Raw genomic sequence first — 25328 nt, 5'->3', positions numbered from 1 at the left:
TAATGGGTGCGTGCTTATTAGTAACTGGAATAACTAGTTTCATAAATGCGTCAAGTGCAGCATCTGGTTGCTCCTCATTAGAGACCACAGAGACCATATTCTTTACATCATCAACATATACAAACTTCTTGTATGACCTCTTATACACTATATTAGGCCCAGCCTTTGGAACCCCTAACTATAATGACAAAGTAATAAGGCACTTACTTTGATGGGAACGCACACGTTCAAAGTTATCATTAGTAATGAATAGCCAGTCGAAAATTGTGCCAGGGAGGAAACTTTTTGTTTTCTCTTTTGTGGAAGAGAGATGTTATGAAGAGAAGTTTTTCCGGCTCAGTAATGCATCAAACGTAAAATTGTCCACGACAGTGAAATGGGCTACTTCTATGTGAATTAATTACGAGGTGGAACACACCTAAATTCAAATTGTTAGAAATAGTTGAAACATAGCCTATAAATGATTAGCGGGCAGCGTGCCTCGGAGGGCAGCGTGGGTTTAACTGTCCTGTTGGGTAATAATCACATTTTGTAACAGTGAGTGTATTCTGACATCATGCGCATAAAGATATTCATGCTGGGGCGAACATTAGAGCTATTTCAAACACACAGGTGAAAAGGTTAAAGAACGTGAAACCTGAATATAAACCGCACCCACTGAATTATAAAAAAATATGTATTTTGTACATAAATAAGCCGCACATGTCTATAAGCCGCAGGTGCCTACCGGTACATTGAAACAAATTAACTTTACACAGCCTTTAAACGAAACACGGCGTTGTAACAAAAATCGGCTTTAACGAAACACGGCTTGTAACAAAAATAAATAGGCTTTAACGAAACACGGCTAGTAACAAAAATTAAAACAGGAGCCTACCAAGAAAGTCATTGGTCAATATCTTCCTCCTCCTGTGCACTGAAACCACTGAAGTCATCTCCTTCGGTGTCGGAGTTGAATAGCCTCAGAATTGCTTCATCCGATGTTGGATCGTTTTCATTGTCGCTCTCATCACTTTCATCCGGAGGCAAATACCTCGCTGAGCTCATGCTGCCCCTTCAACACGGAGCAGTCCAGCCTTTCGAAACCCGTTGATGATAGTGGATTTTTTGACAATGCTCCACGCTGTCAGGACCCACTGGCAGACTTGATCATAAGATGCTCTTCGCCTGCGGCCCGTTTTAGTGAAGGATTTCTCCCCACTTGTCATCCAAGCCTCCCACTGAACAAGGAGCGCCACCTTAAATGCACGATTTACACTGATGTCGAGTGGCTGCAAATACTTTGGGCCATCTGCTTTTCTTCCCTCTGAAAGTTTTTGTTGTATTTTTGCACTGAGTCAGTTCCTCACGCTGCTGTTTCCAACGTCTTATCATCGACTCATTAAGGCCAAGCTCCCATGCAGCAGCTCTATTTCCTTTTCCAACAGCCAGATCGATCACCTTCAACTTGAAAGCTGCATCATATGCATTTCTCCGTGTCTTTGCCATGATGAGGGTGACAAAATTACTACCGTAATCAGAATGATGGGAAGTTTGAGCGCGCTCAATTTACATCACATTATGTGATGGTTCTCAGTTTTTTGGCGGCATGAATCTTGTGAAAGCGGGAAAAATCCATAAATTAGCCGCGTCATTGTATAAACCGCGAGGTTCAAAGTGTGGGAATAAAGTAGCGGCTTATAGTCCGGAAATTACGGTACTTCCCACAATTTTGTCAAGTTGGCTGGATGTCCTTTAGGTGGTTGACCATTCGTGATACACACAGGAAACTGTTGAGCATGAGAAACCCAGCAGCGTTGCAGTTCTTGACACAAACTGGTGCACCTAGCACCTATTGCCATACCCTGTTTAAAGGCACTTTCACCCTCTGAATGTCTCTCAATTGTCTCAAGGCTTAACCCATCTCCTCCCCTTCATCTACACCGATTGAAGTGGATTTAACAAGTGACATCAATAAGGTATCATAACTTTCGCCTGGATTCACCTTGTCAGTCCTTGTCATGGAAAGAGCAGGTGTCCTTAATGTTTGGTATACTCCATCTATAGCCTACAGAAATGTGATCAGTTATACAGTTCATAAAAAAAGATTCTCTGGTAAAAGGCTGACATTGGTAAGTTGAAACACAAAGTAACAATAGCCTATGAATAAAGGGACTGCATGTCAATCTATTTATTACTAGGCTCTCACCAAGTCACATGCACAATTATGAGTTCTGTTATTTATGTTTTACATTTATTTAACTAGGCAAGACAGTTAAGAACAAATTCTTATTTACAATGACGGCCTACCCCGGCCAAACCTGGACGATGCTTGGCCAATTGTGTGCCACCCTATGGGACTCCCAATCACGGCCGGATGTGATACAGCCTGGATTCAAACCAGGGACTGTAGTGACATCTCTTGCACTGAGATGCAGTGCCTTAGACTGCTGTGCCACCACTGCAGTGCCTATTTCAATCACCATTTATTCATTGAAATCAGTGCTGCCATGTTAGTAATCTTTACATTTGTGGGAGAGCAACAATTCCAGACAAAATAACCAACTTTTTTTTTTTTTTACAAACTCCAAGGTCCTCTGATAATAGTGTTTTCCAAGACATTACAGAGTGCTGGTGCTGCTCGCAGTTAGAGCAAGAAAACAAGAACTGATTTGATAAATTGATGCTTAAAACAAAGCACTGCGCACATATTTCATATGAATGTCCTACATTGAAAAGTTTTGGGAAATGGCAAGTTCACGTTCTCATCCATAAATGCATCTAAAATGCAAGTGCACTGTTCAAAAGCTCACGTCAGCAGTATGGGGGGCCTTTTCATAAGGAGGGACGTCTACTGTGGATCGCTAAAATAATGATTATTATCACAATTTCTCAATATAAATGGCCTATTATGTGGACACACGTTTGGCAGCAAGCACGAGACATCGGTGTAGCTTTTTATCGTCTAAAAACCTCCAGGCTTCCGTCATACTGGTAAATCAGTACAGTCGTCTGGACACTTTTCTCCCTATGCTGATCAGTCACAATCAGTGTTCTTTTCATATCGAGAAAATGCAACTAGTAGCCTATTAACAGTTAGACTTTACATATTGGTGCCAATCACTAGTAGCTTAATACTCCTCCAATCGATGGAAAGATTTGGTGTGATGCTGACAAGTTTGAGGGGATTGGCCAAAACAAGCCGTAATGCCTTGCTGAAGGCAATTCCTACCCAACATATAGGGTTGGAGTCTACTTTTCAATTAAACATCCTAGGCCTAGTTTAATTACTGATAATTTGATTCTAAAGATGTTAGATAATTTTTTAATTGACAAAGATATTTACAGACAGCTTTAAATAGCCAGCTGTGTGTATTTGCTGAACAATATAATGCTTTGCTGAGGTGCTTCAGGGGGATATCATCCCCATGGGTGGAGCCAGCATCGCGTATGACTGCGCCGGGACCTTCGAAGCCAGGGGTGCAAAACTGTTTGCCAATTTGACTGGACTTCCCAGGGTCCGCAAAGCCCATTCTCTATGGGCCGCTGACTCGCACTAGGCCTTCCAATCCCTCTCGGGGAGGGATTTGTCAATAGAGGTGGCCCCTCAGCCATGGAGAGGGGACTAGGCTATTGGAAGGTCGTCTAGGGGTCAGCGGGGTGGAGAATGAGAAGTTGAGTGGCGGAGGCATCTCCAAATCATTGTGCATCTTCGCAAGACACAGATCTTCGCAAGTGCATCTTTGCAAGCCCCATGTAGTCTACTGCAAGAAGACAACTCGGGCCTCTCCACATTTCCCGAACCAGAGCATAGTTAATGCAACTCCTAAAGCATATGAAACACTCCTCCCTTCCTCCGATCAGGGAGTAAGTAAGCTAGAGTCAGTAAGCTAAGCCTCAAAACTTGTCTGTTTAGTAGGATTTTGGGACAGAAAAAGCAGTCCCAGAAGTAAAGCTAATTGTTTTGCAGAATCCATAGCAGATGCAGTTGAAGTCGGAAGTTTACATACACTTAGGTTAATGACCCTTAGGTCATTAAAACTCGTTTTTCAACCACTCCACACATTTCTTGTTAACTATAGTTTTGGCAAATCGGTTAGGACATCTACTTTGTGCATGACAAGTCATTTTTCCAACAATTGATTACAGATACACTGTTCACTGTGCCTTTAAACAGCTTGGAAAATTCCAGAAAATGATGTCATGATTTAGAAGCTTCTGATAGCTAAATTGACATAATTTGAGTCAATTGGAGGTGGATGTATTTCAAGGCCTACCTTCAAACTCTGTGCCTCTTTGCTTGACATCATGGGGAAATTAAAAGAAAATCAGCCAAGACCTCAGAAAACAATTGGAGACCTACACAAGTGTGGTTCATCCTTGGGAGCAATTTCCATACACCTGAAGGTACCACGTTCATCTGTACAAACAATAGTACGCAAGTATAAACACCATGGGACAACGCAGCCGTCCTACCGCTCAGGAAGGAGACACGTTCTGTCTCCTAGAGATGAACGTACTTTGGTGCGAAAAGTGCAAATCAATCCCAGAACAGCAGCAAAGGACCTTGTGAAGATGCTGGAGGAAACAGGTACAAAACTATCTATATCCACAGTAAAAGGAATCCTATATCAAAATAACCTGAAAGGCCATTGAGCAAGGAAGAAGTCACTGCTCCAAAACCTCCATAAAAAAAGCCAGACTACGGTTTGCAACAAAGATCGTACGTTTTGGAGAATGTCCTCAGGTCTGATAAAACAAAAATATAACTGTTTGGCCATAATGACCATTGTTATGTTTGGAGGAAAAAAGGGGAGGCTTGCAAGCCGAAGAACACCATCCCAAACATGAAGCACGGGGGTGGCAGCATCATGTTGTGGGGGTGCTTTGCTGCAGGAGGGACTGGTGCACCTTACAAAATAAATGGCATCATGAGGCAGGAAAATTATGTGGATATATTGAAGCAACATCTCAAGACATCAGTCAGGAAGTTAAAGCTTGGTCGAAAATGGATCTTCCAAATAGCCTCAAGCATACTTCCAAAGTTGTGGCAAAATGGCTTAAGGACAACAAAGTCAAGGTATTGGAGTGGCCATCACAAAGCCCTGACCTCAATCCTTGTGGGAAAAAGCGTACGCGAGCAAGGAGGCCAACAAACCTGACTCAGTTACACCAGCTCTGTCATGAGGAATGGGCCAAAATTCACACAACTTATTGTGCGATGCTTGTGAAAGGCTGCCCGAAGCAGCATGTTACCAAATACTAATTGAGTGTATGTAAACCCACTGTGAATGTGATGAAAGAAATAAAAGCTGAAATAAATAATTCTCTACTATTATTCTGACAATTCACATTCTTAAAGTAAAGTGGTGATCCTAACTGACCGAAGACAGGGAATTTTTACTAGGATGAAATGTCAGGAATTGTGAAAAACTGTGTTTAAAACTATTTGGCTAAGGTGTATGTAAACTTCTGACTTCAACTGTACTTAAAGGTTGATACAACACAGTTCTCACACACCCTAGTAAAGGTTGAGTAAACACGGTTCTCACCCTCCCTGGTAAAATGCACACAGGTAGAATCCACTGGGAAAGCAGTCAGAGTTCATTGAAAGCCATCCCAGCTCTATTAATGCATTTATCTCATCAAAGATACATGCATACATAATGATGAATATGGCATAGATATAATCCGGTTCTAAATCCTAGAAAACTACAGTCTAGGTTGAAGAAGAGAAGACGGCGTGGGACTCACCTTTGACTCTAGAAGGGAGAGACGGGGCAGGTGAGGAGAGTGGAGCGTGCAGGGGGCTGTCAAGGCTGCGCGTGTGAGAGCTGGGACTGGCATACACCTCCCGCTTCTGATTGTGGGCCAGTGCTAGCCTGCGACCCACACTGAAGAGTCCACCTCCTCCTCGGTCCAGGGTGGAGGAGCTGGCGTGGGTCTGGTACAGATTGAAGGGCCGAGAAGAGAGGCCCTTCTTTACTGGACCTGTCTATGTAAGTAACAAACAAAAAACACTCTCGGTCTCGCTCTCTAAAAACTCAGCAGTCATAACAGACAGTAGAAATAAACTGCTACAAATAATCTTTCTGACTAACTAACACCTCAGAATCAGGATCGCAGCAGACACCATACAGTTGTGAAGGACTGGGTTGTATTGATTAGGGCATGCAAGTGAAAACATTTTAAAACATTTAATACCGAGAAAGTGTTAATTTATCAAATAGTTGCTCCCTGTTTTACTCCGTTTTTTTCTCCATTTGATACCAAATGAACACGACCATAATATTGCTGACCTTGTCATCCAGGTCATCATCACTCTCATCCAGATCATCCTGACGCAGCTGCCACTCATATTCCACGTGCATGTTGAACTGGTTACTCTGGGACTGGTTGATCTAGTACACAACACACAACAGGAGAATTGCCACGTGTCAATCATCATATATCATACTATATAGAAACGCAGCCACTGCATACTATATATAAATATATATCACATTGGTGATAGCATGAAGTTGGACTGGAACCTTCACTGCCTCTGCACTAAGAAATTTATAATTTTTTTGTCTATGCTATTGAAATCAATCGATCAATACAAAATAAATCAAGATTCCGTTGGTGTCCACAGACTAAGGAGAAAAAATATATATTGAAAAGGAGGTGCTGCCGGCTATGAATAACGAGTGAATTGGTTTAGTTAATTACTTAAAGCCCCTAGTCCTTGAACAGTGTAGCTGTGAGTCAGCTGTAGTCAGGGTGGACTCACCAGCTCCTCACAGTGCGTGTTTTTTAATCTGCTAGCAATATCCAGCCCAGTCTCACCCACCTCATTCTCTGAAAGAGAAACAACAAAGAGCACAGCTGGGATCATCATCAAGCATTAATGGCTGGCACAACAACCATATGAAGCCTTCATTGTCATGTGGCACAACACAACAATGAAATACATTACAACTCCTTTTTACCTCAAATTGGTCCTTTTGGAAGTTTTTCTTGGTAAGCCATTCTCATGATTTTTGTCAGTTGTTGTTGAGCACCCCTCCTTTCTTTTGTTTGCTGAAGGCCCACCTGACCGCTTACCTATTTATTGGCATTTTGACGGACTATCTGGCCTGATGCCGCTCACAATTTCTGACTAACCATAAAGGAGGATCTACCACTATTGTTGGAATATACTTTAATTAATGAAGAATGACTTAGTTTGCTGAAATCAGAGAAAATACTGCAGAACACTCAGAACCTTCATCCTTTACGGATTAATAAGCACAAAACATCCTCCTACCGGACTCCCTGTTCAATGACTTGGCAAAAGTATTGAGCTCCTAGACATACTATTGACTTAGAAACACATACAGAGGTGTTTACGGATTCACAAAGCCCTAGCTTTTGTGCAAATGAAAACATGTCTTGAATAAATGCTCTTTGGATTTGATGCTGCTCTTCATTGAGAAACCCAAGGCAGAAAAATAAAGAATCTCCATTGACCTCTCGAAATGAAAATCCAACAAAAAGTGGATATAGAGACTTAACACACTCCAATGAGATATCCATATCAAATCACATTTTATTTGTCACATGCAGGTAGACCTTACCATGAAATGCTTAATTACAAGCCCTTAAACAACAATGCAGTTCAAGAAATTGAGTAAATAAAATATTTTCTAAGTAAACTAAAGTAAAATATAAAATAAAAAGTAACACAATAAGATTACATAACAATAACGAGGCTATACACGGGGTCAACGTAAATAGTCCGATGGCAATTTTATTAATTGTTCAGCAGTCTTATGGCTTGGGTGTAGAAGCTGTTAAGGAGCCTTTTGGACAGGGTGATCTGGTACCACTTGCCGTACAGTAGCAGAGAGAACAGTCTATGACTTGGGTGACTGGAATCTGACAATTTTATGGGCCTTCCTCTGACACCGCCTAGTATATAGGTCCTGGATGGCAGGAAGCTTGGGCACAGTGATGTATTGGGTCGTATGAACTACCCTCTGTGGCGCCTTATGGTCGGATGCCAAGCAGTTGCCATACCAGGCGGTGATGCAACCGGTCAGGAGGCTCTTGATGGTGCAGCTGTAGAACCTTTTGAGGATCTGGGGACCCATGCCAAATCTTCACGACGGTCTTGGTGTATTTGGACCATGATAGATTGTTGGTGATGTGGACACAAAGGAACTTTAAAATCTTAACATCGATCGGGCTGTAGTGGAGCGGGTTAATGGGGGCATGATTGACCCTCCTTTTCCTGTAGTCCAAGACCATCTCCTTTGTCTTGCTCACACTGAGGGAGAGGTTGTAGTCCTGGCACCACACTGCCAGGTCTCTGACCTCCTCCCTATAGGCTGTCTTATCGTTGTTGGTGATCAGGACTACCACTTCTTGCATCGTGAGTGTGGAAGATGTGTTGTTGCCGACCCCTACTACCTGGGGGAGGTCCGTCAGAAAGTCCAGGATCCAGTTGCAAAGGGAAGTGTTTAATCCCATGGTCCTTAGCTTAGTGATGAGCTTTGTGGGCACTATGGTGTTGAACGCTGAGCTGTAATAAATGAAAAGCATTCTCACATTGGTGACCCGTTTCGCACGCGGGTGACTACTTTAAAGGAGAGCCGTTTGAACGAAAACTATTTTTCATCAAAATGTTTTTTTTGGGGCAGAAATGCATTCTGGAACATGTGCCTTAATAACAAACGTGTATGCCATCTGTAAATACGAATAAAATTGTTAAATTACGAGCATAGTTGGTTTAGCCACAGAAAAAGTCAGCAACCTTTTCACTACCCATGATTGGCTGAGATGATGAGTGGGCTGGACATGCCGAGAGATGAGTTTGGATTGGTCTGCCATATAGCACACTTCTGTCTATTTGAGTTGGTCAGTTTGTGTCGGTAATCCTGTTTAACGCAGCTTTTTTAAATGTATTGCGTAGTAAAATTGAACAAATAGACTCAACTATGCAAGTATCCATTTCAATAGAATATCACTGCAACAACTGTTTCAGAGCACTCTCGTCTGAGCGTGCCAGAGGGCAGAATAACTGATGAATTTATAAAAACACTCTTCACCGGTTGAATATGGCCTGTGTCAGTAAATGTCGGTAAAAAAGCATAACTAAATTGTTACCAGAGGCACAGTTACGGTCACCAACGCTCTAGATAACATGAAAACAGCTCTGCTAGGGCAAGTAAGATGGTCAGAGTTTGGGTGGGGGTTAAAGCTTAAGCATTGCACACGATCAGTGTGACTTGACACAACGGGCCAAGCAAGCTGTACATACAAAAACGGAAACGACACAGGACGTCTTATTTAATGAAAGTGTTTGCAGTCTGCTGTGAAGCATTCATCCATGTATACTGGTAAGAGTCCAGCTACAGATTCAGATATTATACATTTCTAATTTTGTCAGAAAGTTGTTTTCATTGCTAGCTGGTGTAAAATGGCTGGCTCGCTAGCTAACATTACGTTTATGACCTGTGTGTAGTAATGTTGAGACACAGGGCCTCAAGCTTCATGATGAGCTTGGAGGGTACTATTATGTTGAATGCTGAGAAATGAACAGCATTCTTACATAGGTATTCCTCTTGTCCAGATGGGATAAGGCAGTGTGCAGTGTGATGGTGATTGCATCATCTGTGGACCTATTGGGGCGGTATGCAAACTGAAGTGGGTCTAGGGTGGCAGGTAAGATGGAGGTGATATGATCCTTGACTAGTCTCTCAAAGTACTTCATGATGACAGAAGTGATTGCTACAGGGCGATAGTCATTTAGTTCAGTTATCTTTGCCTTCTCTGGTACAGTAACAGTGGTGGCCATCTTGTACCATGTGGGGACAGCAGACTGGGATAGGGAGTGATTGAATATGTCCGTAAACACACCATCCAGCTGGTCTGCGCATGCTCTGAGGAAGCAGCTAGGGATACTGTCTGGGCCAGCAGCCTTGCAAGGGTTAACACGTTTAAATGTCTTACTCACGTCAGCCACGGAGAAAGAGAGAGGGGAACCGCAGTCCTTGGTAGCGAGCCGCGTCGGTGTCACTGTATTATCCTCAAAGCGGGCAAAGGTTTTTAGTGTGTCTGGGAGCAAGACGTCAGTGTCCATGATGTGGCTGGTTTTCTTTTTGTAGTCCGTAATTGCCTGTAGACCCTGCCACATACGTCTCGTGTCTGGGCAGTTGAATTGCGACTCCATTTTGTCCCTATACCAGCATTTCGCTAGATTGATTGCCTTGCGGGGGGAATAAATATACTGTTTATATTCGGCCATATTCCCCGACCTCTTTCCATGGTTGAATACGGTGGTTCGCACATTCAATATTGCGTAAATGCCGCCGTCTATCAACGGTTTCTGGTTGGGCTAGGTTTAAATAGTCACAGTGGGTACATCCTCTCCAATGCACTTCCTAATAAACTCACTCACGAGTCAGCGTATAAATTGATTGTTATTGTCTGAGGCTTTCCGAAAAAATTTGCGGTCCAAACAATCTTGAAGGGTGGATTCCGATTGGTCAGACAGGCATTGAATGGTTCTAGTCACGGGTACATCCTGTTTGAGTTTCTGCCTATAGGACTGTATGGGCAAGATAGAGTCGTGGTCGGATTTGCCGAAGGGGGGGCGGGGGAGGGCCTTGTATGCATCGCAGAAGTTAGAGTAGCAGAGGTCCAGTGTCCAGTGTTTTCCTCGAGCGGGAGGTACAGTCAATGTGCTGGTAGAATTTAGGAAGCCTTGTTCTCAAAATAGCTTTGTTAAAATTCCCAGCCACAATAAATGCAGCCTCGGGATATATGGTTTCCAGTTTACATAGATTCCAGTGAAGTTCTTCCAGGCTAACATTGAGGTGTCTGCTTGGGGAGTGGGGAGGGGGTATACACGGCTGTGACTATAATCGAAGAAAACATTTTGGGGAGATAATGCGGTCGGCATTTGATTGTAAGGAATTCTAGGTCTTTGGTTTGGATAGGTTTTAATCGTCACAGCGGGAGGTATATACTTCCAGATTAACTCAGTCACCGTGTCAGTGCAAACGTCAATGTTATTCTCAGAGGCAACCCGTAACATATCCCATTCCACGTTATCAAAACAAGCATCAATTCTGATTCGTCAGACCAGCGTTGACCAGCCCTTACCATGGGTTTCTGCCTATAGGAGCAGGATGGAGGCGTGAACTGATTTGCCGAAGGGAGGGCCTTGAAGCCATTCCGGAAGGGAGAGTAGCAATGGTCAAGAGATTTTGATGCACGAGTGGTGCAGGAAATGTGTTGATAACTCTTCGGTAACGTTTTCCTAAGATTTGTTTTATTAAAGTCCCCAGCTACAATAAATGCGGCCTTAGGATATGCTGTATGGTATCGGCTTGAGGGGGAATATCCACAGAGAAAAGGAACTCAAGTCTTTTTGTTCACCGGACTAAGAATACCTCACAATCAAATGCCAACCACATTACATCTTTAGAGAATTCTCTTCGGTCATCGTCAGGATGGGGCCTTCGAAGGGCCTTCCTGTACATAACCGCAATCACGCCATGAGCAGATAATCATGAAACATACCTCCCCCTTTCTTTTTTCCAAAGGATTCTTTATTCCTGTCTGCGCAATATACTGAGAACCCAGCTGGCTGAATGGACGGGGACATTATATCCGGAGAGAGAGACATGATTCCATGAAACAGAGTACAGTCGTGGCCAAAAGTTTTGAGAACGACACAAATATTGATTTTCACAAAGTCTGCTGCCTCAGTTTTTATGATGGCAATTTGCATACACTCTAGAATGTTATGAAGACTGATCAGATGAATTGCAAAGTCCCTTTTTGCCATGCAAATGAACTGAATCCCCCCCCCAAAAATCCCAAATTCCCCTGCCACAAAAGGACCATCTGACATGTCAATGATTCTCTCGTTAACACAGGTGTGAGTGTTGCCAAGGACAATGCTGTAGATCACTCGGTCATGCTGATTGAGTTCGAATAACAGACTGGAAACTTCAAAAGGAGGGTGGTGCTTGGAATCATTGTTCTTCCTCTGTCAAACATGGTTTCCTGCAAGGAAACACGTGCCGTCATCATTGCTTTGCGCAAAAAGGGCTTCACAGGCAAGGATATTGCTGCCAGTAAGATTGCACCTAAATCAACCATTTATCGGATCATCAAGAACTTCAAGGAGAGTGGTTCAACTGTTGTGAAGATGGCTTCAGGGCGCCCAAGAAAGTCCAGCAAGCGCCAGGACCGTCTCCTAAAGTTGATTCAGCTACGGGATCGGGGCACCACCACTACAGCGCTTGCTCAGGAATGGCAGCAGGCAGGTGTGAGTGCATCTGCACACACAGTGAGGCAAATACTTTTTGAGGATGGCCTGGTGTCAAGAAGGGCAGCAAAGAAGCCACTTCTCTCCAGGAAAAACATCAGGGACAGACTGATATTCTTCAAAAGGTACAGGGATTGGACTGCTGAGCACTGGGGTAAAGTCATTTTCTCTGATGAATCCCTTTCCAATTGTTTGGGGCATCCGGAAAAAAGCTTGTCTGGAGAAGACAAGGTGAGCGCTACCATCAGTCCTGTGTCCAACAGTAAAGCATCCTGAAACCATTCATGTTGCTTCTCAGCGAAGGGAGTGAGCTTGCTCACAATTTTTCCTAAGAACACAGCCATGAATAAAGAATGGTACCAACACATCCTCCGAGAGCAACTTCTCCCAACCATCCAGGAAAAGTTTGGTGATGACCAATTTTTTTTTTTACCTTTATTTTACTAGGCAAGTCAGTTAAGAACAAATTCTTATTTTCAATGACGGCCTAGGAACAGTGGGTTAACTGCCTGTTCAGGGGCAGAACGACAGATTTTGTACCTTGTCAGCTCGGGGATTTGAACTTGCAACCTTTCAGTTACTAGTCCAATGCTCTAACCACTAGGCTACCCTGCCACCCCAATGCCTTTTCCAGCATGATGGAGCACCTTTCCATAAGGCAAAAGTGATAACTAAGTGGCTCGGGGAACAAAACATCGATATTTTGGGTCCATGGCCAGGAAACTCCCCAGACCTTAATCCCATTGAGAACTTGTGGTCAATTTTCAAGAGGCGGGTGGACAAACAAAATCCCACAAATTCTGACAAACTAGTTAAATTGACAGCATGCCAGGGCGGATTGCAGACGTCTTGAAAAAGAAGGGTCTACACTGCAAATATTGACTCTTTGCATTAACTTCATGTAATTGTCAATAAAAGCCTTTAACACTTATGAAATGCTTGTAATTATACTTCAGTATTCCATAGTAACATCTGACAAAAATATCTAAAGACACTGAGGCAGCAGACTTTGTGAAAATGTATATTTGTGTCATTCTCAAAACTTTTGGACACGACTATATGTCTCTTGAAGGAGATTCTCACCTTGAGCTTGTCTAGTTTCTTGTCCAGGACCTGAACATTAGCGAGCAATATACTGGTAAGCGTTGGATGGGATGCACGCCTCCTGAATCAGTCTTGGAGCAGTCTCTGGGATAAGTGGAATTGCCTTGGGGGGTACGAACAAAGGGTCCAATTCAAGAAAGTCGTATTTCTTGTAGATTTCTGGGGAGTTACAGCCGCTCTCATCTCCAAAAGTTCTTTCTTGCTGTAAGTAATAGTGCAAAGGACGTTCTGAGCTAATAATGTGAGAAATAACACGCAAAATACTGCAAAGTTGCTTAGGAGCCATGAACAGGGCGACTATGTCTATCAGTGCCATTTTGTTAGGTTTGGCCCTCTCAAGTCTCGTAGATCAATGCACTGCTCTCTTTTAGTTTACAAGGCCATCTTGTGCAAACTTCTGCCATACCTTACTCCATTGTTAAATACAGATATACGAGTCACCAGTCCCGATCACAGGGATGGCGAACGCTGGAGATCCCTTCGATTCCACTGAAGGTAGATCTGCATTCAGTTTTTTTGCACCTTACATGTGGAATGATCTCCAAATGCCTTTAGGGCATTTCAGACAGGGCATTTCATAGATAAGGAATTTCAGACAGTACATTTCAGACACAGCCCAACATTAAAGATCCTTCAAAGTCAACTCTGATTTATCTTGTTTTAACAAATTTCTTCCCAAGATATTAGTGACCATTGACCAGTGTGTCAGAGAGCCTTGTGTCATCACAAAGAGGAACTTTAAAAACTTCAGTGAACATTATCTTTCTTTTATGACCCGGATTGTATTTCATCTATCTCTGAACCAGATTTAGCATTCAGCCTTTTTGCAGATGTTTTCTATGCTATTGTGGATAATTAGGTAGATTGAATGCATGGTACTCTCCGGAATTATCAGAAGTCATTCATAAAAGAGATGATGCTTGGGTCAAAGCCAGGAACACAGGATTAGGTCTGGACTAGCAAGCGTTTAAGGAATTGAGGAATCATTGTGTAAGAAATCAGAAAGGCTAAATCTGATTATGTAACCGCTCTTTCGGATTGTAATGGGAACCCGGCAAAATTCTGGAAAACTGTCAAATCCCTAAAGGGTTCTACTTCCTCCTCTCTGCCACAAGACAAAAAAATGCTATCATTGATGTATTTAATCACCAATTTATTTCAGCTCTCTCTCTCTCTCTTTGAAATAACTTCTAAGTCTATTCACAATGATACCGGGCAGGATTTTGATAGGGGAAACTTGCTGAATGATAAGATACATTTTTCAAAAAGCTTTTCTTTTAGGCTATTTACAGAATAAAAAAGTCCTGGATGCTTTGCTAGCAATAGACAACAAGAAATCCACAGAAATCCAATTGGGTCCATGTTTGCTGAAGTGTGCAGCGCCCATTCATTGTGGGCTCAATAACCTAGATTTATCAGCTCGTGCTGCAACTTCATAAGGGCAGGGAGAGTAGTGATCTTAATTCCAGAACCATTTCAAGGCTTCCTAGTCTAGCTAAGATTCGTGAATCCTTGGTAAATGAACAACTTTTCTCTTTTCTATCTGAGAAATGTATTTTGAATGTAGAACAATCATGGTTTAGGTATTAGGCATAGCACTATTACAGCAATCACTTTAGTTTCTAATAATCTTGTCAATGCTTTAGACACTAAAATTAAATGTGCTGCTTTGTTGGTGAACCTGTCAAAATCTTTTGATTCTGTTTAACATTTGATTAAATAAGTTGTCATTCATTTCAATGAAACATGGTGAAGCCCCAAAATTGCCCTCGCTAGAAGCATGTGTTTCAGACATAAGGAAGTGGATGGCTGCAAACTTTCTACTATTAAACTCGGACAAAACAGAGATGCTTGTTCTAGGTCCCAAGAAACAAAGAGATCTTCTGTTGAATCTGACAATTAATCTTAATGGTTGTACAGTCGTCTCAAATAAAACTGTGAAGGACCTCGGCGTTACTCTGGACCCTGATCTCTCTTTTGAAGAACATATCAAGACCATTTCGAGGACAGCTTTTTTCCATCTACGTAACATTGCAAAAATCAGAAACTTTCTGTCCAAAAATGATGCAGAAAAATTAATCCATGCTTTTGTCACTTCTAGGTTAGACTACTGCAATGCTCTATTTTCCGGCTACCCGGATAAAGCACTAAATAAACTTCAGTTAGTGCTAAATACGGCTGCTAGAATCCTGACTAGAACCAAAAAATTTGATCATATTACTCCAGTGCTAGCCTCTCTACACTGGCTTCCTGTCAAAGCAAGGGCTGATTTCAAGGTTTTACTGCTAACCTACAAAGCATTACATGGGCTTGCTCCTACCTATCTCTCTGATTTGGTCCTGCCGTACATACCTATACGTACGCTACGGTCACAAGACGCAGGCCTCCTAATTGTCCCTAGAATTTCTAAGCAAACAGCTGGAGGCAGGGCTTTCTCCTATAGAGCTCCATTTTTATGGAACGGTCTGCCTACCCATGTCAGAGACGCAAACTCGGTCTCAACCTTTAAGTCTTTACTGAAGACTCATCTCTTCAGTGGGTCATATGATTGAGTGTAGTCTGGCCCAGGAGTGGGAAGGTGAACGGAAAGGCTCTGGAGCAACGAACCGCCCTTGCTGTCTCTGCCTGGCCGGTTCCCCTCTTTCCACTGGGATTCTCTGCCTCTAACCCTATTACAGGGGCTGAGTCACTGGCTTGCTGGGGCTCTCTCATGCCGTCCCTGGAGGGGGTGCGTCACCTGAGTGGGTTGATTCACTGTTGTGGTCATCCTGTCTGGGTTGGCGCCCCCCCCCCCCCTTGGGTTGTGCCGTGGCGGAGATCTTTGTGGGCTATACTCAGCCTTGTCTCAGGATGGTAGGTTGGTGGTTGAAGATATCCCTCTAGTGGTGTGGGGGCTGTGCTTTGGCAAAGTGGGTGGGGTTATATCCTTCCTGTTTGGCCCTGTCCGGGGGTGTCCTCGGATGGGGCCACAGTGTCTCCTGACCCCTCCTGTCTCAGCCTCCAGTATTTATGCTGCAGTAGTTTATGTGTCGGGGGGCTGGGGTCAGTTTGTTATATCTGGAGTACTTCTCCTGTCCTATTTGGTGTCCTGTGTGAATCTAAGTGTGCGTTCTCTAATTCTCTCCTTCTCTCTTTCTTTCTCTCTCTCGGAGGACCTGAGCCCTAGGACCATGCCCCAGGACTACCTGACATGATGACTCCTTGCTGTCCCCAGTCCACCTGGCCATGCTGCTGTTCCAGTTTCAACTGACCTGAGCCCTAGGACCATGCCCCAGGACTACCTGACATGATGACTCCTTGCTGTCCCCAGTCTACCTGGCCATGCTGCTGCTCCAGTTTCAACTTCCACCTGACTGTGCTGCTGCTCTAGTTTCAACTGTTCTGCCTTATTATTATTCGACCATGCTGGTCATTTATGAACATTGAACATCTTGACCATGTTCTGTTATAATCTCCACCCGGCACAGCCAGAAGAGGACTGGCCACCCCACATAGCCTGGTTCCTCTCTAGGTTTCTTCCTAGGTATTGGCCTTTCTAGGGAGTTTTTCCTAGCCACCGTGCTTCTCCACCTGCATTGCTTGCTGTTTGGGGTTTTAGGCTGGGTTTCTGTACAGCACTTTGAGATATCAGCTGATGTACGAAGGGCTATATAAATAAATTTGATTTGATTTGATTTGATTTGATTTGTCCTCATTAGGCCTGATCTCCGACACATGTTCATGGTTTCATGATTATCTTCGTGGCAGAACTCAGGACATCGTGATTGATGAGGTTAAGTCAGAATTTCTTAAAGCACATAAAGGTGTTCCACAGGGTTCGATACTAGAAACGGTTCTTTTCACTATTTATATCAATGTTATTGGTCAATCTGTAAAAATAAATATATCATCCAAATGTGGCTGATACTATTATGTACGCAATTGCCCCATCTGCTGACCTGGCTGTGACAAGACTACAGTCCGATTTTGCAGTTGTGCAGGAAGTCCTTACTGATTTAAAACTCGTACTTAATACGGGCAAAATACATGTTTTGTATTGTTTTCAAGTTCTAGTAAGATTGTCTCAATTGCCTTCTCTTTACTCATCAGATGGTTAAATAATCGAACAAGTTGCTGAATACAAATACCTTGGTATTTATGGTTTAAAAAAAAAACATACGACTGAGCTTGTTAATAAACTAAGATTTAACGTGGGCCTTCTTTTTTTTATAGAAACAGATCTGGTCTCTCTCTAGTCAGCAGGAAGCAGATTGTGCCGTCAACCTTTCTCCCTGTTCTTGATTATGGTGATATTATTTATCAAAGTGCAGCTGCCTCTACTCTTAAACCCTTGGATGCACTTTTTCATAGCTCCCTTCGTTTTATCACAAGAGACAGTTTTATTACTCTTCACTGTATTCTTTACCAAAAGGTTGGTGTCTACAGAGTGACACGGAATCCAAATCGGTCGTGCGCTATCGTGCATAAATTTATTGTGTCCCCCCACACCAAACGTGATCATGACACACAGGTTAAAATATCAAAACAAACTCTAAACCATAAACCATTACACTAATTTGGGGACTCTGAACCCCAAACCATTACACTAATTTGGGGACAGGTCGAAAAACATACATTTATGGCAATTTAGCTAGCTAGCTTGCACTTGCTAGCTAATTTGTCCTATTTAGATAGCTTGCTGTTGCTAGCTAATTTGTCCTGGGATATAAACATTGAGTTGTTGTTTTACCTGAAATGCACAAGGTCCTCTACTCCAACAATTAATCCACACATAAAACGGTCAACCGAATCGCTTCTAGTCATCTCTCCTCCTTCCAGGCCTTTTCTTCTCTGGACTTTATATTGCGATTGGCAACTTTCATAAATTAGGTTTATTACCGCCACCGACCTCGTTCGTCTTTCAGTCACCCACGTGGGTATAACCAATGAGGTGATGGCACGTGGGTACCTGCTTCTATAATCCAATGAGGAGATTGGAGAGGCAGGACTTACAGAGTGAAATCCGACACAAATAGAACTGACTTCTATTTTAGCTCTTGGCAACGCAGACACTCGTGGGCGCGCGCGAGCAGTGTGGGTACAATAATTGAATAATATAGATGTATTTATGTATTTTGCAATGCTCTCGCACGCTCTCGCAGTGTTTATTGTATTTTGATGTGTATTGTGTTAGACAGGGCTCATCTAAAAGAGACCTTAAAATTTTAAATAAAAACCTTTAGGCTTTTTAAAAAGATCAATTAAGAGAAGATTAATTCACAGTAAAAAAATATTTAAAAAAATCACTTAGTCCCATTGACATCAATGCATGACATTGACTACAGTCAAAGTGAATTATGCCTCACACAGAACAGCATGGATGGAACATGGATAGACATTGAACAGAGAAGGCATTTCTGATCTCAGGAGCAGACCACTAGGGTGCAGGCCTGGTCTTTAGCAAGGGACTACTCATAACACTCACTGTTATGGATGTTGGCCTTGGCTCGGAGAAGCAGTTTAAGACACTCTGTTCTGTTGTGCAGACAACAGTAATGCAACGCACTGTTTCCCCTGGCAGTCTGGACATCCAGATTGTTGCTGTAACAAAATCAAAACACAACACGGTTATACTCATACAATACACTGGGATATAAACCTTTGACATGTTAGACTGACTAAGAATAACACAGGAGCCACTGTCTGACAAATCCATGATGAATAACAACTATCTACTCGGCATGTTTGGCTAACATCCTTGACATGGTCCCATAACTTAGAAGACATGCAGTAAAATCTCATCTGGTGTCCTGTGTGAACTTAAGTTTTTCTCTCTCGCTCGCCCTGAGCCAATGCCTACCTGGCTACCTGACCTGATGACTCTTGTTCTGCCTGCGGCTAGGGAACCCTGACCTGTTCACCGGATGTGATACCTGGTCCCAAACCTGCTGTTTTTGACCCACTCACTCCCTCTCCCTCACCCTCTCGACCTCTAAATGCTCAGCTATGCTCAGACCTCTAAATGCCAACTGACATTTACTCCTTGCAACCAATATAATGTTATATACTGTATATGGGGATACAACCAACCCATCTCTGCAGATTTAGCTGCAAAGAGACAATCATTAGATCACTTGTTTTGGTACTGCCCATATGTTGCTCTACTCATCTCATAGGTATATACTGTATTTTATACCATCTTTTGCATCTATCCTATGCTGCTCAGTCATTGCTCATCCATATATTTATGAGTGTATATATTCTTATTCCATTCCTTTACTTAGATTTGTGTGTATTAGGTAGTTGTTGTGGAATTGTTAGATTACATGTTAGATATTGCTGCACTGTTGGAACTAGAAGCACAAGCATTTAGCTACACTCGCAATAACGTCTGCTAACCATGTATGTGACCAATACATTCTTATTTGATTTGAGATGCCGGGAGCTGACGCTGGTCGTAGTTCACGTGGGGTCAAACGACATCAGAAGGGCTAGCTCGGAACATCTGAAAATGTATTTTAAAGAACTGACTTGAGCAATTAAAGACTCAGCCAGTCATTTCAAGTCCAGTACCACCGTTGGGCCACGGGTGTGAAAGATTCAGCAGGCTACTGGCATTACACATTTGGCTAACTGTACTGTAGCTCTGATGGAATCACTTTTATGATGGAAACAGAAGGTACTCTACCAGAGGTACACGCACAAGTTGTTCTGCTTCCACAAGCATATCCAAAGCTGGCATCAGTAATTCTACATTTGTTGTTAGCCCAGCTAGCATGGACATTGACAGTTGTGAATCTGATGCAGCCGAAGCGCTACTGCCCCCTTACACCGGAAAGCACCGAACAACAGACAGGGACATTGGAACATCGAAGAGGCGCTAATATGATGAGAAATACATTGATTTGGGGTTCACTTATATTGGGAGTAGTGCCTTTCCTCAGCCACAGTTATATGTGCAAAAGTACTATCTCACAACTCGATTAAACCTTCACTCTTACGCAGACATTTAGAAACACAACATGACAATTTGAGAAATAAGCCACAGGAGTTTTTTCAGCAAGAATTAAGACGACTTTCAAGTAGCAAGACATGTATAAAAGCAACAGATACCATTAATAAGAAGGGGCTAGAAGCGTCTTATATGGTGAGCTACCGAATTGCTAGGACAGGCAAACCCCATACTATTGTGGAGGACTTAATTCTTCCTGTTACCGCAGATATGGCTGGGACAATGCTTGGGGAAAAGGCTAAAAAAAACAACACAGACAATGCCTTCATCAAACAACACTGTTTCACGATGCATCAGTGACATGGCAGGAGATGTTTTGAAACAATTACTGCTTCGCATACAAGCCAGTGAATTCTATGTGTTACAGCTGGATGAGTCAGACGTACCTATGTGAGAGTGGATTCTCGGCCCTCACAAGCATGAAAACTAAATACAGGCACAGACTGTGTGTGGAAAATGATTTACGACTGAGACTCTCACCAATACAACCCAACATTGCAGAGTAATGAGCATCCTTTCAAGCACATCCTTCTCATTAACCTGTGGTGAGATTCACAATTTTCGATGAACAAATAAGGTTTTATATATAAGATGGTTAAATAAAAGAGCAAAATTATTGATATTATTATTATTATATTATTTGTGCCCTGGTCCTATAAGAGCTCTGTCACTTCCCACAAGCTGGGCTGTGACAAAAACTCACACTCATTCTTATGTTAAATAAATGTATCATATTGTGTGTGTGTGGCAGGCTTACAATGATGGCAAAACATTGTGTTTAGCTCACCCTGCACTATCAGCTCCAATATAAGTAACATGAGCAAGTCTACTTCTGATAAGCTTCCCAGTAAAGCCTTAAAAACAATCAAGCAACCCAGAAAAGTGCAACAGAAATAGCTCATATTAACATATGCAGCCTGATAAACAAGGTCCATGAAGTCAATAACTTACTTGTTATGACATTCATATTCTGACTATTTCTGAAACTCACTTAGATAATACCTTTGATGATATAGTGGTAACAATACATGGTTATAACATCTACCGAAAAGACAGAAATGCCAACGGGGGCGATGTTGCGGTCTATATTCACAACCACATTCCTGTAAAGCATGTGAAATATTGTTGAAGTAATATGACTACAGGTTCATCTGCCTCACCTTAAGCTCATTATTGTGGGAAGCTGCTATAGACCACCAAGTGCTAACAGTCAGTATATGAATAATGTGTGTGAAATGCATGTGTAATCTGCAGAGAATAATATTTTCTGGGTGATTTAAATATTGACTGGCTCTCATCAAGCTGTCCACTCAAGAAACAACTTCAAACAATAACCAGCGGCTGCAACATGGTTCAGGTTGTCAGTCAACCTACCAGGGTAGTTACAAACAGCACAGGAATTAAATCATTAACATGTATTGATCACATCTTTACTAATGCTGCAGAAATCTCCTTTAAAAGCAGCATCCAAATCCATAGGATAGTGATCACAATATAGTAGCCATATCTAGGAAAACCAAAGTTCCAAAGACTGGGTCTAATATAGTGTATAAGAGGACATACAATAAGTTTTGTAGTGATTCACATGTTGATGATGTAAAGAATATTTGCTGGTCTGTGGTGTGTAATGAAGAGCAACCAGATACTGCACTTGACACTTTTATGAAATTGATTATTCCACTTGGCAACAAACGCTGACACTACACATCCAAGTATATCTGACAAAATTATGAAAGACAATAATTATACTTTTGAATTCTGTAAAATCCGTGTGGAATAGGTAAAAAAAAAGATTGTTGTCTATCAACAATGACCAGCCACCGGAGTCTGACAATCTGGATGGAAAATTACTGAGGATAATAGCAGACAATATTGCCACATTTTTAATGTAAGCCTACTAGAAAGTGTACGCCCTCAGGCCTGGAGAAAAGCTAAAGTCATTTGGCTATCCAAGAATAGTAAAGCCACCTTTACTGGCTCAAATAGCCAACCAATTAGCCTGTTACCAACCCTTAGTAAACTTCTGAAAAAATGTGTATTTGACCAGATACACTGCTATTACACAGTAAACAAATTGACAACAGACTTTCAGCACACTTATAGGGAAGGACACTCAACAAGCACAGCACTTACACAAATGACTAATGGTTGGCTGAGAGAAATTGATGATAAAATGATTGTTGGAGCTGTCTTGTTAAACTTCAGTGCAGATTTTTGACATTATCAATTCATAGTCTGCTGCTGGAAAAACATGTGTTATGGCTTTACACCCCCTGCTATAATGTGGATAAAGAGTGGCAGCTATCAAGATACCTGCCCAGCGTTATCCAATGAGTTTGCAGGGCAGGCCCAACAGTTCAGTGGAAACAGCAGAGAGTAAGAGAGAGAGAGAGAGAGAGAGAGAGAGAGAGAGAGAGAGAGAGCAATGACGTGGTGCACATATCAGCACATATGTGACGCAATTCCCGGGGGCCACCTTTGGCTCGTGGGTGCTACTTTCAGAACTACTGTTTACAAAGTACACAAAAGTACCAGAGAATCTCTTTAAAGCCACAACAAACATCATGCAAGAGTTCAGAGCACAGTTAACAGTTCAGAATTAACAAAGGGCAAGGGCCACATTGGATGGGATTGTCCCTTTGAGCTATAGGAATATAGGGACATTACTAACGGCATTCTTCAGTTTCTTTTTTCATGCATTACAGCTTTCTTGACTGTCCCTTGAAATAAAAAATCTCTATTAATGCTGCATAAAATTACTTACCAGTTGTGAACAAGAAAGTCCACAATGTGAAGCGAGGTCCTATCAGCCAGCAGGACAGCCAGGTGGAGTGCAGTTTCCCCTTTCTCCTACAAACATGGGAGAGTTGAGTTATGGTTATGTTAAGAGTCTGGCGCCCTGTCCAGAACCAATCCCTATCCCCTACCCCCTCGACACAGAGGGAAGAATAGGCGTAAGCAATATGGCTAACATTCCACCTAGCCTATCAGAGGACAGGGTGTAGCTATCACCATATATGTAAACCTATCAAATACTTTCAGAACTCCACAGGTGTCTAGGGGTTAGGGGTTGTTTCTGGACAGGGCCTGGGTCTACATGCACAGGGGTATGGAGTAAGGTTTTGTCTAGGGTGATGGTTAGTCATTGTGTAAGTATACTTACAGTATGTACCTACAAAGGCTGGCTAAAGGCTGGATGAGGTCAGTGTTAGGTACTAAGTTTATGAGGTTAGAGTTTGGATTAGTCATTGGGTGTACCTGCACCGGGTTGGCCAGAGGTTGGCTGAGGTCCAGTCTCACGGCATAGAGCTGGAGCAGGCTGAAGATGTCTCGGCTGCACACCGCCTCCTGTAAATTCCTTCTCAAAGTGGAAAAGGAGCTGCTGCTGTGCTGGGCAAACTGACACTCCATGTACTTACACAGGATGAAGTCCTTACGCACCATCCTAATGATACAGAGAGGACGCACTCATTACACGATACAGATGGGTATTGAAATTGGGAAATCAGAGCCATATGAAGAGTAAAAAACAGCCTTTTATACATTTCAATGAGAAGTAAATTGGAGGCTACTATGATCAACATCTAAGACAAACAGTGAATCTGTTTTTATAGTTTATTTAACTAGGCAAGTCAGTTAAGAACAAATTCTTATTTACAATGACTGCCTACCCCGGCCAAACCCTAACCCCGACGACGCTGGGCCAATTGTATGCTAATCACGGCCGGTTGTGATACAGCCTGGAATCAAACAAGGGTCTCTAGTGACGCCTCTGGCACTGAGATGCAGTGCCTTAGACTGCTGTGCCACTCGGGAGCCCCTGTTGAAACTACAATTTCTTAAAAGCACTAAAAGAATGACATTTTCAGTTCATGGGTACATTCACTAATGCAAACATGAACTGAACATCAGTGTGTGAGTCATAATTTTGCCAATAATGTTAAGACTAGCAGGGTCAGGGGGGTGGGGGTAGATTGTGCTTAATGGAAATGGATTGTGCTTATGGCGCATGTCCACATGTAACAAGGTTGTAGTTATGCTTTTCTTACACACAATACCTTACTAATAAGGGGTTCACAGACATGTCAAGCATTTTTGTGTTATCACAACACACTGTTCGATCTTAATTATTTTCTCATAGTTTGAAATAGTAAATATCAAAATACAATTAGAATATATTTTCGGCAGTGAGCTTTTCAACACAGCACAGTATTACATCTCAATGCATGCTCCAAAACGTAATGTATTTATAAAAATGTAATGTATAAAATGTTCCACGAGTTATCTTTTAAAAGGAGATTGGAGGAATAAGATTAGGCTTAACTTTGATATAGCCATCTCTAAATTCCCATAGCAAGCTGAGCAGTTCTCGGGAATCATACAGCTGTAGGTGATTGGCTGCAAGTTTGAGGACTGGGGAGTAATTCCAGCCCTGCTCATCACTCACATGTCACTTTCTGCCGTGGGTTTCAGTGAGGGACTCAGAACATTGGCTTCCACTATCTCATTGAAGCCTGAATTGCCCATGTTCTTTGCCAGCTTAAAAAGAGAAGGGGAGAAAACATAATGAAAAACCATTCACAATAGAGTTGAGAGGAGCTTGACCAACTATTAAAACTGATTTCACGTCAAACAATGAAGCATATAGGACACTGACCCAGTTGGTGACAATCACTGAGTTGTTGTTGAATAGATTTTTAAAAAATCACTAACTTATTTGTCCTCAAATCATGCAACTAATGCCATGTCTGCTGCATATTTAATTGAGTTTAAATCCCTATTGTTACATTCTACCTCATCACAAATTGAGGAGAGTAATGAACACCGTTGGGGAACTATTCTAACCGTTTATTCTGAGAGTACTTTTCATATTCACCATTTACCTATTCTTACCCTCCATGTGGTATTCTTAACATTCATAGTTGTTTTGTCCAACTAAAGATTCAGAGG

The 25328-nt window shown here is 42.3% G+C and overlaps 1 protein-coding gene across 3 annotated transcripts in view; it reads right to left on the bottom strand.

Moving 5' to 3' along the window:
- unm_sa1614 (un-named sa1614) overlaps positions 1-25328 on the bottom strand; it is a 112771-nt gene that overhangs the window by 43842 nt on the left and 43601 nt on the right. For all 3 annotated transcript variants that reach the window (XR_004209977.1, XM_031824690.1, XM_031824691.1), the window contains exons 16-22: positions 24826-24917; positions 23637-23823; positions 23143-23228; positions 18852-18967; positions 6752-6819; positions 6279-6380; positions 5734-5974 (exon numbers count right to left, since the gene is read on the bottom strand). Coding sequence is in view for 2 of the 3 variants with exons in the window: in XM_031824690.1 (XP_031680550.1) it covers positions 5734-5974; positions 6279-6380; positions 6752-6819; positions 18852-18967; positions 23143-23228; positions 23637-23823; positions 24826-24917 (892 nt within the window). In the remaining variant the exon portion in view is untranslated. The remainder of the gene's footprint in view (positions 1-5733; positions 5975-6278; positions 6381-6751; positions 6820-18851; positions 18968-23142; positions 23229-23636; positions 23824-24825; positions 24918-25328) is intronic.

This window comes from Oncorhynchus kisutch, linkage group LG5, assembly GCF_002021735.2.
Source record: "Oncorhynchus kisutch isolate 150728-3 linkage group LG5, Okis_V2, whole genome shotgun sequence".
Taxonomy (NCBI): Eukaryota; Metazoa; Chordata; class Actinopteri; order Salmoniformes; family Salmonidae; genus Oncorhynchus; species Oncorhynchus kisutch.
Note: the sequence above shows the minus strand (reverse complement) of the source record. Positions and strands in the feature narration are given on the sequence as shown.